Here is a 13624-nt window from a genome sequence, read left to right on the forward strand (position 1 = left end):
TCTGTACGTGCTGTATTTGCTTACTTCATACAAGACATGCTAATCCTATCAGGGATTTTAAACGGTGAATCATTGTAATGTGTTAACAGTGGCTCAGTTTTAGTATCATTCATGTGATTATTAAAAAAGACACAACCTTCATCCCCAGCTTCACAGGAGACTTGAGCAGTGTACTTTTGACAGTTAACTTCCTTCATGTATGGTGGTCCTACATCTAAGTGTACCCTCTCTGACAGGGAAGACAGTGCTCTTCATCAGTTCCGGCCTCAGGTTATGAAAGGCCTTCAAGTAGCTGGCAAAGACTGAGGACAATGGGATCCACCTCCAACCAGCCACGGAGGATTTTTTTTCTCTGTCTTTTGTTCTCTTTTTCTTCGCCTTTCTGTTTGTCTCTGCCTGTGCTTTCTCCTTTAATACAAAGGCAAAGCTGGAGGAGTGACTCTGCTGTTATTGTGGATCCCTCCTTGTTCTCCCTTGTCTCTTTCTTTCTCTCCTCTTGGTTTTGTCTCCTCGCCTTCCTTCTCCTTCTATTCTATTTCATCCCTTTTTTCCCCCTTCACCTATCTTCTGCACGATTGCTTTCAGGCTGGCGGCTAAACAGCTGTACCGTACAGTCTGTGTGATACAAGAGCTTGTGCTCATTCAAACTTGTAAGATGATCTCCCTAGGACGCCTCTGTAAAATGATATTATCTGCCCTGTAGTATAAACTAGCGTGCTAGTGAGATACTCTTGAGCTTCTGTGCCTCCCTCTTTGCCAGTATTGGTATCTCCCTGCTTACTGCGGGAATTTGGCTTTCATCCCAAACAGAAGAGGAAGCATAACTGCATGTCACATCGGAGGGTCACACATGCAAAGAGTTGACAGCATAAATCAATCTCATAAGTCACCCTGATGTTCACTTTCAACTGCATTTTCCATTTAGTGGTCATAAACAGTGTAAACAATCTAAAATGTTTTTGTGTCGAGATGTTCAAGTTGGCCGCTAGAGATCTGAGGTCTGATGTTTATTGAATTCTTCTCTGATGCGGTATGAATAAGAAATAAATGAATTTCCATTATGTTATTGTGTTGATGCGCTCGGAGTGAATCAGCATGCCTGTCAGACTCCTCATTCCCCACAATCACATCAGCTCTCTGGTAGCTACACTCTGAAAGCACAGGAGCTACTCCAATCTGCCACCAGGGGGTGAACTTTTCTAACACATCCTTTTAGAAAGGCTGTCCTTCACACAGACATTTATTATGAGCTCATGTTCTTTTGTATACTTAATGAAATCCTAGTTATCACAGTATGCTTTATAAAGGATTTTTAGTACACTATAGGTTTTAGCTTTTAGCTTTTTCGCTGTGATTTGTGAGGTTTATTATTAGATCCTATTCTATCTCTATATATCTTCTTTAGGCCCCTTTTGAATGGATCAGTTCTCAGTATGACCAGACCAAGGGTGAGGAGTAGGGATAAAATTATTAAGATTATCGTCCTTGTAGGCAAAATGGCAACCCTGCAAACAAGTCGATTTTAATGTCCACCATAACGATCATCCTCTTGCATTTCTGTACAATGTTTTACTCCTCTCCTTTCCATTCATCTCCCTGTTTCATACCCTCATACTCTTGGACCAGGAGGTTTTCTGCAGCAGGCTGTTTTATGTTGAAGGGTTTATTGACTCGCACATCTCCCCGCTCAGAGCAGGTCATGGTGAAATCCTTGGGGCAGCTTATCAGTGATTGACTGGGTCAGTCGCAGGGAGAAGTGGGCTCCCTGCGCTGTGATGCTCAGTATCTGCCCGCATCAGCGTACTACAGTATGATGCAGCAGCAACATGGAGACAATAAGAGCTTGCCGCAAGGCTTTTCACCATGAGGTCATTCATTCAGATTGATGGCTGAGCAGATATGACCGTCTGTTTTATAGCCTTTTGAATCTGAAAGAGTGCAGATTCATATTGATCCACCTGCAGTACTATGGAGATTTTACTCAGGAAGAAAGGAATTATCTGTCTCTATTTTTATATCCTTACTGTACATTTTGCATTAATGTTGACACACAAACACAAGCTTGGTAACCTGTGTGACCCATTTGATAACTGACCTTGACTCTGACCTCTGCAGAAACGCACTGACATAAGTTTTTAAGGTTGATGCTGGCAAAACAAAAGTGGGGGAAGAGCATCAAACGTAATGGTGACTGGGTGAGACCTGGTGGCCTGTTGGTCTGAGACAATCAAATTTGAATCCATCAAGCTTCTTTGTTGCATGTTACCCCCCTTCCTCGCATGTTTTCTTTTGCTTCCAGCTCTCACCTACTTTAAACCAGATGGAAAATGTCTCCAAAATAAAAGAATTGGTGTGAATAATCTAGCTGTAAACATATCACCTCTGTCAAACACTGAAAAATGTATCTAAATGTATCATGTATTTACTCACAGCTACCAAAACGTAGGTGTAGGTTGGGGCGTGCATTGTTATAAGTTGAAAGAGTGTTCATTAAATTGGCAGTTGTTAGCTCTCACACACCAGTTCACTACACGTATGGACATGCCAATGCATGCCATGGAAAAACAATCAGTCTCTTTACTCATTAAATCATATCCTGTTGTGCTTGTATACACACTTGCTCAGCTCTTTATCCCACAAAAACAAATAATAGCCTGTCATGTGCGATTGAATCAGAGCCATCTGCGTTTAATGCCAGTTAGTGCTGCAGTAATTGCTCTTCTTTGCCTTTGACAGGCTCTAGTGTGTTCAGCTCACAGAAGCAGTGGGGTTTTCACCCACACTCACCACTAAAGGCAACTAAACTGTGAATTAGAAAGAGGGAACTAAAAGGGTTTTCCATCTGGCATGACCATGAGGAAACAACAGACACAATCTGCATTTGGAAACAGTGAGAAAAATGTTTTTAAGTGCAACTGCATTATCTTTTAAGTGTGGCCTAAATTGTGGTTGGTGGATTTTTATCTCTAGCATTAGCCTGTATCTCTAAATATTATCTGATAATCTGCACTAAATGTGTCTTTACTGACATCGAATGATGTGCAGCTTCACTGAATTTCTGGGTGCAGAAAGTTAAGCAAAGATAATCACACTTGTTACGTATGGAGAACGTGAAATGTTAGCTCGCGCAAAAGCAATTTTTCATCGAGCTAAATTGAGATGAAGAGCACAGATAAAAGACTCTGACAGTGTGTGGTCATTTTACTGTGAGATGTGTGTAAATCGGGAGGCCTGAGTTTGGGACAAAAGGCTGATGAATGGTGTTTAGATTAATTAATTCCTCAGTGCCCCTGCTGTTCACACAGGAGCTCAGTATAGCCTTTTGTGCCGCTCTGGCCCTTCTATATCTTGCCATGGGAAAAAACAGAGGAAGCGCATATTGTGCCAGGAGGTGTGTGAAAAGAGTCATGTGGAGATGACTTGTCAGACGAAACAGACCTAACTATACCAATTAGTGTGTTGGTGTGTAAATATGCGCATGTATTAATGCATGTTTGTTTATTTGTGTTTGTCATGTTTGCATATGCGAGTCTACTTATTTGTGTGTAAATAGGCAGCATTTTCTGGTGTTTGTGCGTTTGGACACTGACAGTGGCTGAATATTGATGAGAGGCCCCACCACACCCCTTTCCCATGACTGCTGGGACCGGGTGGCACTGCAGTGTGGCACTGCATCTCAGGCAGAGAAAGAGCAGCACTGTGCTTGTGTTCAAATGCAAAAACCCCCTTTAGCAAGAAAAGACAGCAGCATCTTGTGTGTAAGCCTTTACCAAGCACTGCAGCTCATTCGAACATGTTTCTAATGAAGACACACGCTTCTTTGATCCAGGTTTAACATACTCGCCTTTTAATGAACAGAAATTTCACCACATATCCCTACCATTCATATCTCAGCCTTACCATTAAATTCAGTTCATGAATAACTCTATTGACTGTAACTGAGTATTTTTGCTCAAGCAATCTAGGTGCAATCGTATTTTCTGCAATGCTTCCATGACCTTGATGAGTCAAATAAAGTGGAATTTCCTTTCCTTTACTAGACACTGACAAAAACATTGAGAGCATTTCAAGCTCATATTTATTTGAACAAAGCATGTGTATAAACTCATGTGGTCATACAACATTGCAGCAGCCCCTCCCCGCTGAAAAAGCTGACCAATCGCAGGCTGCTCTGCTAGACTTCCATTTGAAGCTTCAGTAGTATGGTAGTGTTGCCCGGCAACCAGAATCGGCACATTTCTGGGAGGTCCTGTGTGGATGGCAGCAGCTGTAAGAGGGAGACAGAGAGAGAGAGAGAGAGAGAGAGAGGGAGCAAGAGGATCAGGAGAATGGGACAGAGATAGGAAGGAGAAGAGGTTCAGGATTTCACCGGAGGAAGGAGAAACGGAGGAGAAGGATGAGGTTAGGCTGAAGCAGAACCACGCTGAGAGCGAGAGAGAAAAGACTCATTGGAAAGTTTGTTCTCGCAGAAGAGGAGGAGACAGAAGAGGAAGGCCATTGATGATCCCCTGTTACGTCTGCTGCCTGTACAAACAGAGATGAACGAGTTTTGGAGGATTCCTCCTTGTCTCGGCGCTCCTACACATTCCACTACCTGTGCCTGCTGGAGCAGTGCAGAGCTTCGCCTGTAGCCATGATGTCTCAGAGGATCCCGGGCTGACGCACTGTGTGGAGGGACCGGCACAGAGGACAGACTGACTGACCTGGATATGTGCTAAAACAGAGCTGAAGCAGCCAACATAGAGCTTATTTCGGGAGGTGGATCCCGAGCGTTAATACTGGGTCCAAATCAATACTATTGAGGGTTCCCTTGATAGGCCTGGCTTACTGGGTTGGTGATGATTGAGACAGGTCCAGGAGTGATGTGGTTGTTCTGGGCGGGTTAAAACCACTCAGGCTGTCATCCAACAGCAGTGGCTGAGAGGCTGGAGCTCCAGAGGAAGGAACGATCCGACGTCCGTGCAAAAGGGATTCACTGGCTGAAGAAATGAGCAGGGTCCTGTGCCTCTGGTGCCATGGTGCCTTCTAATGTTGTTGGATCCCACTGCTAATCTGCCCTGTTGATTGTTTAACCCCAGGATGTGGAAGTTCAAAGCATTTTGCCTAGATTACTGGCACGTGCTGTGTCTGCACCCACACAACAACTTTTATAAGAGGTACGTTTCAAGAAAAATGGTCGCTTTGTGCAGTCACATTTGATTTCGTGTTCTTCGTCGCTATGTTTTGAACAACTCGTAATAATCACAGAGTGCAGTCTTCTTGTCGATGTTGCTTCCTGTGTTGAAGTGCTCCAACGTTAAGCAATCAGTTTGTTTTAAAACAAGACTCTGGAATTACTCCATCAAGCATTGGTAGAGGAACTGTTGCGATGCTCAGCCCTGCACCCTGACATGCTGGCTGACTTGCAGGAGACATTACTCAGGGGTGTGTGAGCCGGCTCAGCCATTATCGATTTGTCAGAGTGAACCAGGTTACAGCTGTTATTTTGTAGAAGCACTTGGTTAAGTAACTTGGCACTTAGAATGATCTTGTTTGTGTCGGTTGTCTGTTTAGCGTTGGCACTGCTGAAAAGAACGAGAGGAGCTGGCTCCGACTGAATTCATTCATCTCTGTCCCACTGGGATCTTTCCTCCTTCACCTTTCACCTACTGCATAATCTATGCCTGATTACTGGGTCTATCTTTGCAGCTCCCATCAAATTTGGCATCTGGAATCTATAGTTTATGAATCTATAATGTGTTTTGGGATTTAGTCTTCTTTCACCGCAACATGCCGGTTATATCAGATTTGATTTAATGTCTTTTGGTGACACTTCAAACTATAAATCTCAGCGGTTAAATCAGAGGATGCAAAATGTAACATCTGGAAGATAATTGGTTTCCTTTTCTTTGAATGCTGCATGTTAGAGGTTTCAATACTGACTTGTGTTTTTTGCAGCTTCTAGGTATGCTAAAAAGGTGCACGCTCCTCTCTCATCCCCCTGCTGCTCTGTTGATACCATAAAGAACTCTCATGTGTTTTACTGCCTATCACGACACAGATATCTGATGCTCCACATTCCATACACACACTCCAACTCACCAAATTGATTTGCACATTGAGCTGGTAAGCACAAACCATTATATCTGTCAAGGATATGAAGAAAAAGCACAGAGATGAATGATAAAAGGTGTTTGGGTGGTCTTTACTTTTAGCTGAATCTACCATGTGTTTGATGCTCTGTAATCTCACAAGCTGCAATTTCAGCTTCAGAGGGCTGTAGTTCTGCAGAATTGTTACTTTCTTCTTATACAACATAATTTAGATACCAGGTTTTGACAAGAGCTACAGTATTTCTGGTCCATTATCTTCCTGCAAACATCTAACCACTTATGCTTGAAGATTTCGGTTTCCTCCGTGTGCCAGCCGTCGTGCAGATGTTTGATGTCTGAATCAGAAGCGAGGATCTGTGAAAATCCGAGGCACCTGCCTCATGTCACAGCTCTATATGCTAATACGTTCACACATATATAAACACGGTTTGTCATAAGCATTAGCATTCTGAAGGTGAGGATACAGTATGTCCATGATTCATTAACAATGCATCACCGATTTAGCTGGCAACTCTTCTTTGAACGTAGGCTTCAGGGAATCCCCCCAGCTGTAGGTGCTACCTCAGTGCCAAATGACTGTGGTGTTATAACCATCATTTTAGTCTGATTTTTGATCATCTCTTTAGTTTTTGTGTATTTCAAATCCCAGACTTCAAAAGGTATGTGATCTGCTTAGCTCTAAATAATTAACTAAATCTCTTTCTAACTGCTGCTAACAGCTGATCTCAGTCTATGACTCAGTGGTCTTTGGAGTTATTTAGGACAATTGTTGATTTTTTTCCACACACACTGTGAACAACTCATAATGTGTCTAATCCCACCGAGTTACTGGAATATCCTGGTCATTGGGCGTAACTCATTACAGTACATTGCTCTGGCTTCAGTGTAACATATTCAGATTGTATCCCAGGACTGAGACTGCCTTGTTAAAGCAAGGTCAGTGTAGTAACTCAAAACAGCCTCTCCCAGCTGCTGAACTGGGGTTCACCCTCCCTCCTGCGTGGCCTTCCCATTGAGAGCAGTGTGATTGTTGGACATGGGCCCAAGTATTACCATACACACAAGGACTGAAAGCTCTTATGCTCTTTCTATCTCCCCATCTATCTCTATCGCTCTGTTCGTCTCTCTCTCTCCCTCCCTTTAGACTCACTTTTCACAAAAATAAGCACACATCAAACACACAACACAGGCCCTGCCCATCAGCACTGGGGGAGCATGCATCATGGGAGCACCAGATGAGTGAAAGATTGCATTGGACGGCAAAAAAAAGGAACAAAAAGGAAGGGGTGTCTGCAGCGAGGAGAAAGAGGACTGGTGTGTGCTTCGTTGTGGGTGGAGAGCTTTTGTTAGGAAGAGGGATGATTTTCTCCTGCTATATGTACTGGGCCTTTACCTTACTTGGTCATCAGGCAGCTTGCTAGAGCAGCAACTCTGAGCCCAACATAAACTGGGGCAGGGAGAAAGAGAAAAAGGCACAGACTAAGTAACTTTAGCAGCAAAAGAATGAACTTCTTTGTGGGTTTTCTATGGAAAGTGAAGGATGTGGGGTGTAATTTGTGGTTGAGAAGGGAGTGAGCACAGACTGTACTTCTTCTGGCTCTTTTGGGGGAGTTGCTGCAGTTTTGTGTTTTTGGAACTTTTTTTTTTCTTTCAAACTTCCTTTCAGTGCCATGCGCATTTTTTTCGGGCATGTCTGATGCCTCCAGTGATGTCACTGCCGTGTGGAATGCGATGTGGAAGTACTGCATTTCCAGCCGAACTATAAGGTAGGAGACCATCTGGCACAAACCAGTTTGGATGGCAGTGGCCCGCAGCATAAGTGGTGGTTGTCTTTCCGACTGACCGCAGCAGTCTGTGCAGATATTTCTGACGTCTGACTGATCAAATAACATTCCTGTCTATATGCTCAAGCTTGGTGGTTTCCTTTCTAGAACCATGGAAATATATTATCACTAGTACACAGCTGAACAAGGCAGACAGGCAACAGGAAAGACATTCTCAAGGTCTTTCAGGGCAGTCTGCTTTTATCAAGGGCATGTCTTTGATAATAAAGACTTAAGAGTAATCTTTCCATTCTTTTTTCATCTTCTTTAAACCTTATTAACATCTTATCTTTGTCTTCCTTCGGACGACTACAGCAGGAATATCCTCTGACAGAAAGTATTTAAATCTCTTTGCGAATGAACTTTACAAAGATAACCATAATGCAGAAAATATCTTCTTTCATACTTATTTTATTCCATATAAGTCCATAGTCCACAGACCTGTTCATTTCATCTCCTCCTTCCCCTCAACTGGCGATCTGATTATTAACATGTATCCTGCAAATAAGTTCATATGTACTCATCTCTTTTCTAACACTTATATAACTAACAGAGTGCCCCTGTACTGTTTTCACTCTTTTTGGGGGTTGGTTTTGTTTATCTTGGATCAGATTTTTATTTCTCCTTCCAGGCAGGCAAAGCAAATATGAATGGAGGTTCTTAGTCATTATGTCAGTCACTAACCCAAGCATACAGTATAGACATAGCACTGAACAACATACTACATTTTCTGACATAAACTTTTAGAACATTTTTGAGGCCTGTACCAGTACGGATAAACAAATAACATTATCACTGACCCTGCTACTTCTCTCCCAATACAGATTACCTCACTTACCACATGACTGTCTGAGATACCTCAGCTCAGGGTGTCTGCCAATATCGAGTACTGATCCCAAACCAGTGCACTGAAACCAGCAGCCCAGGGTGGAAATGCCACATTTTATGACATTGACAAAGAAACTGTATTTAAATATGGCTCAGCCACACCTGGCAGACATGTGATCGATTTAATAAGATCAGGCAGATTGAACTGGTGCTTCCCTAAATGTAAATAAACCTTTTTAATGAGCTAGAAAATATTTTAGTCACTGAAACCTTTGTGAAGCTAATATCAGTTAAAACATATTTCCACTATTAGCTGCCCATATACATTACTGCAGTTAGTAACTGTCAAATCCCTGCTGTCCGTCCTCCTACATCCCCCCTCTCCTGCCTACTTTACTAATGAAACATGGGGAAAGAACAGCAAACACACAAATGACAAAAAAAGACCAGCAAATATAGGTGGAAACATCCTGACTGACTGTCATATATCTGAGAGACTGAGCAAAGAAGACATTGCATATATGTTTGACTGTGACAGGAGTCCTGTTGCAGTGACACTGTAGACATTAGTGTACATTTGATCTGCCTCCGGTTCTGTGTCAGAGTGCGCAACGACAAGAGCATTACTTATTTAATGTGTGCGGATCTGGGGCTTGTCATCGGTGCACCTCCTCATCCCACTGTGAACATCCATTGGTTGGAGCACAGGAGGAACCGCTGTGGAGTGTCATCTGAATGAACTGGCACGTTAAACACCTCCTGACAGACCTGCGTTGCTTCATGATAGGTAAATAGCTCCAATGGGAACTTAATTCTGGGCACTTTAGCACAAATCGGTGTCGGCCTGACCCGGACCTTTTAGCACTGGAGAGTATGCGATTCAACAACATGCTTGTAGATCAAATGAGAGCAAGCACTGTCCCCTCTGCTGGTTCCCCTGTTGTGGTACGCTGGCTATATGACAAGTGAGGTCTTTTTCTTGTGGGGGTGGGGGGGTGGGGGGGTTTGGAGGAACTGCTTGTAATGGAAAAGTAGCAACCTGCCAAAGCGAGCTTGCAGTTCCACTGTGGTGAGTGAAAAAATACTCTCTGGGGTGGAAAAGCTTAGACGTGTCTAGGATGGAAGCCGTATTCTGGTCAGAATTGTCAGGATGATGGAGATGTGAAGAGGCTGTTATGGTAGTTCTTGAATCAACTGCTTTTCTGGCCTCCAGAATTGGTGCTGTATTAAGATTTATAGTAATGTTTTTGTAATTATAGTATTTTCTTTACAGAGGTGGACCACAGTCACACAAACTAGTCATAACCACACATGTCTGGTCACCTGTTTGTAAATTTTATTTTTGCACTCGTGCTTGTTCAAATGCTTAACCAGTGGAAAATAAGTTTACACTACAATAATCTGTATCCTCAGGCTGTTTCCATGGGCAGGCTTTCACAGTAGGATACCTCATTATGGATGTATTTCTTTTTCATCAGCGTGCATATCTAGAAAAAGAGTTTGATACGTCTTTGTGCTTTGGTTTTTCTGAGGTTCACGTGAAATCTGAAACACTTTATATGCGCAGGCTTTTTCTGATCTATGCTTAAGTTGCAGTCAGTGTCCACACACCACTGAATAATTTACACTCATGTTCCTCCCAGAGGGACACCAGCAATGTGTGAGGGAATTATTTTCTCTTTATATTACCTTTTTCTGTAGTAACTTTGGCTACCTTGCTTTGCTGGGAGGACATTTGAACATGACATTAATAAATGGACTGCTGTAGTGCAGCCATAAGGGAAAGGCTTGAGAATCAACTCCAGTCTCACTGTCTCTTCATTCGTCCATTGCTGCAGGGTTGCAACATTATGGGAGAATGTATTTGGGAACATTGCTTCTGCTGCAGTATCCACTCTGCTCATGTTAAGCTGTACAGCTTTTGAAATGCTAATCATCCGAGGAAGCCAGTTTGTTTACTCTAATGCTGAAGAATGCCACCCTCTAGAGAGGGTGCTTTTCATGTTCTGGGCGTTTACTGAGGTGTCTGATGAGGAAAATGCTCACAGTACAAATAAATGCATATGTTAGGAAATATTGTCTTGTTTCTGTAATGTCTCCCTTTCTTCCTTCTGGAACGCATTATGTGTGTGGTTATAGCAGGGCCAAAATATGTGTTGCCTCTGCTCTGCTCTTTGTGATCGGGTGGTGTTGTGAAAGCTCAGAGGGAAACACAGGCACTGTCTCTTTCTGTCTTTTTTTTCGCTGTTTTCCTACTTTTGATGACATATTCCCTTGCATCTCTCCACAGCGCCTGCCTGGAGAATAATGAGGGTGTGTGCTGCATTAACTTATGTAATGGCGAGCAAGGGGAGGGGTGGGATGTGGGGGGCAGTGAATGAGAGCAGGGGGGTGGGGGGGCAGAGAAGAGTGATGAGCTCATGCTGCTGCACTGCAGCTCTCGTATACACGCTCTACACCTTGTGGTCTTTACGCCATGTGCACACTCTTGCACATGCACAGATGCAGTCTCAGTTTGTGTGCAATAATCATTTTTTTTTATTAATTCACATACAAATATGTACGCACATGCAGACACAGGCTGAAAGAGAGCAGCTCATTTTTGCATAATTAGAACCCAATTTAGCATTCTGCTGCAGAATCTGGAGGCTGGCATGGATGTCTTCACCTCTCTCAATGCTTTGCTATGAATGGGAATTAGTGTGTTTACACTGTCCTTTACCTGCATTGCTGTAGGTACAGAGAGCTGATGCTCAGCTGTGAACAAGCTGAGCCTCCAGAGCTCAGGTTGGTAATTGCCACTAATCCACCAACTCTTTTCTGTGACAAAGCAGACCCTCATTATCCAGAGTGTGCTTTGATTTATGTCAGAAATAAGCAAGGTGGGGTAGGGTCAAGGGATGGGGGGATTTGATAATGGCACAACAGAGCATTTACTCTATAAAAACAGAGAGGTCCCTTTGGGAGCTTTCAGCTCTGCCTCAGCCTGCAATGAATAGGTGAATAAATGGATGAAATACTGCTCTTGGCAGAAGACTAAACATTAGAGCATCATTGTCCAAGGTTTTTGAAGCTAATATTATAAGCACATGGGTCATTTGTAGCTCAACTTGGATAAGGAACATCCATCATCTGTACCCTGTGGCTCTATTATTTACAGCTGATTAAAAACACAATTTAACATTTTCTCATCAATTAATGTTTGATCATGAGCTGATTCGTTTTGCATGCATTGTGTGGGCGAATGACTTGTGAAATTAGCACATGCCCCTACATGAGAGTGAAATAACCATGCTGTCACTGAGGCTGGGACTGCGGCTGGTAAATAGTCATTAAAGTTAATGTTTATCCCGATTGGACTAATTGCTTCGGGCTGTGTGTGTAAATGCAGGCCTTTGCTTTTTGCACATACACAAACATATATATCTTCTAACGGTACGGACAGTGCTTTTTTTCTGTGTCAGCCATAGCTGTTGCCTTGACAACTGGCCTCAGAGATCGGTGCACGTGCATGCAATTGTGATAAATCCTGCTCTCAATCTATGAGGCACTGTCCACAGAGACACATCTAATGCTCATATCACTCAGTTTCTCAGTCACATGACTTCGTTTTTTTCTTACTCGGTGACATCATTCACCAAGGTTCATTCATTTTGTATTATCATTTTTTTTATTGTTGATTTTTATTTCCCTTTGGACTGCAATTAATCTGACTGCAGACAGTGGTGCACACAAGCTGAATTATTGATAATTCCTGCTAATAGTGGTAGTGTGGCAGGAAAAGATCCATGTTTTCAACTTACTGTAGGTGTCAGGGCTTGTTACTCAGACTGGAGACAGGGCCTTTCAAAATAAGGGCCACTCAAGGCTGGAACTAAAGAGTCACCTCTGACAAATGAGACTAAGAGATCAAACCTGTCTCGTCATACAGATGCGAACATGTCCGCCTGCAGCTTAAATGAGCTCCCTCGGGAGCCACAGAATAAAGTTCCTCTCCCTCCCTATCAGCAGCCCTCACTCTCACTCCTTTCTCTTTGCACATTTTCCCCCTTTTTTATGACAATAACCCTCCCACTGCTGCTCTACTTTACATCAACTTGTTTCCTTGCACCCTCTTGATAAAGATGAGTGGGAGTCTTTTGATCAGTCATATATCCCTAAACCCTCCATCAGTCTTTGGCGCAGCGTTGACTGTACACCAGCACCCTCTGTTGGTGGAGAGGCTTCAGGACAGAGAGAACAGCCTCAAGGTCTGAGAAAATCTCCTGTGACTACTTGATAGAGGTCTTATGTTAATCTCCCTCCCACTGTGTGGATACTCCATGGCTTTGGCTACATTCTTCACGAGGAGACTGTAAAAGTTACCCGTCAAAGTTGCCTGCCTGTCTATGATTTCGGGCAATCCGCTGCGAGCGAGTCAAGGGCAGAGAGCTAAGAAATTAAACAATGGGAGATATGTTAAGTCAAATAAACAAGCAGCCCTGAATTCCACTGTGATCCATTGGTGAGTGGAGAGAAGACAAATTAAGGCAGATGGGGGCTCTTGCCTTGTCTGGAGTCCCACAGAGGCTGCTGCAGCCTTGTAGTCTGTTTCTCTGGCTTCTCTCCCAGATAGCTGCTATAGACATTGACTGCCAAGGTTTACTTAACAGTTCTGATATTATAATGCTTTTACCTGGGAGCAGAAATATTATTTTTATAGTAGAATGAGTCAGGAATCTGTGATTATTCTTGCAAAATACACAGAGCAACAAAGAGGAGGGGAAAAAAGTGGATCTGGCTTGCAGTTTTATTTTTGCTGACATCATAGGAGGCCACACCACCAAGAGCGTGTTCATTTCTGAGAATTGCTGCTTTTTTTTTTTTTTGCTTTTTTTTTTT

The 13624-nt window shown here is 43.0% G+C and overlaps 1 protein-coding gene across 6 annotated transcripts in view; it reads left to right on the top strand.

Moving 5' to 3' along the window:
* Window positions 1-13624, top strand: part of iqsec1a (IQ motif and Sec7 domain ArfGEF 1a) — an 89923-nt gene that overhangs the window by 43613 nt on the left and 32686 nt on the right. The window contains exon 1 of one of the 6 annotated variants that reach the window (XM_018701047.2): window positions 4268-5156. The exons of 4 other annotated variants lie outside the window; for them this stretch is intronic. In XM_018701047.2, coding sequence (XP_018556563.1) covers window positions 5080-5156 — 77 coding nt within the window. In that variant the 5' untranslated portion in view covers window positions 4268-5079. Of the gene's footprint in view, window positions 1-4267; window positions 5157-7418; window positions 7859-13624 lie in introns of those variants that run through there. One more of the 6 variants, XM_018701048.2, reaches the window with a different exon arrangement.

The sequence above is a fragment of the Lates calcarifer genome, linkage group LG6 (genome assembly GCF_001640805.2).
Source record: "Lates calcarifer isolate ASB-BC8 linkage group LG6, TLL_Latcal_v3, whole genome shotgun sequence".
NCBI lineage: Eukaryota > Metazoa > Chordata > Actinopteri > Centropomidae > Lates > Lates calcarifer.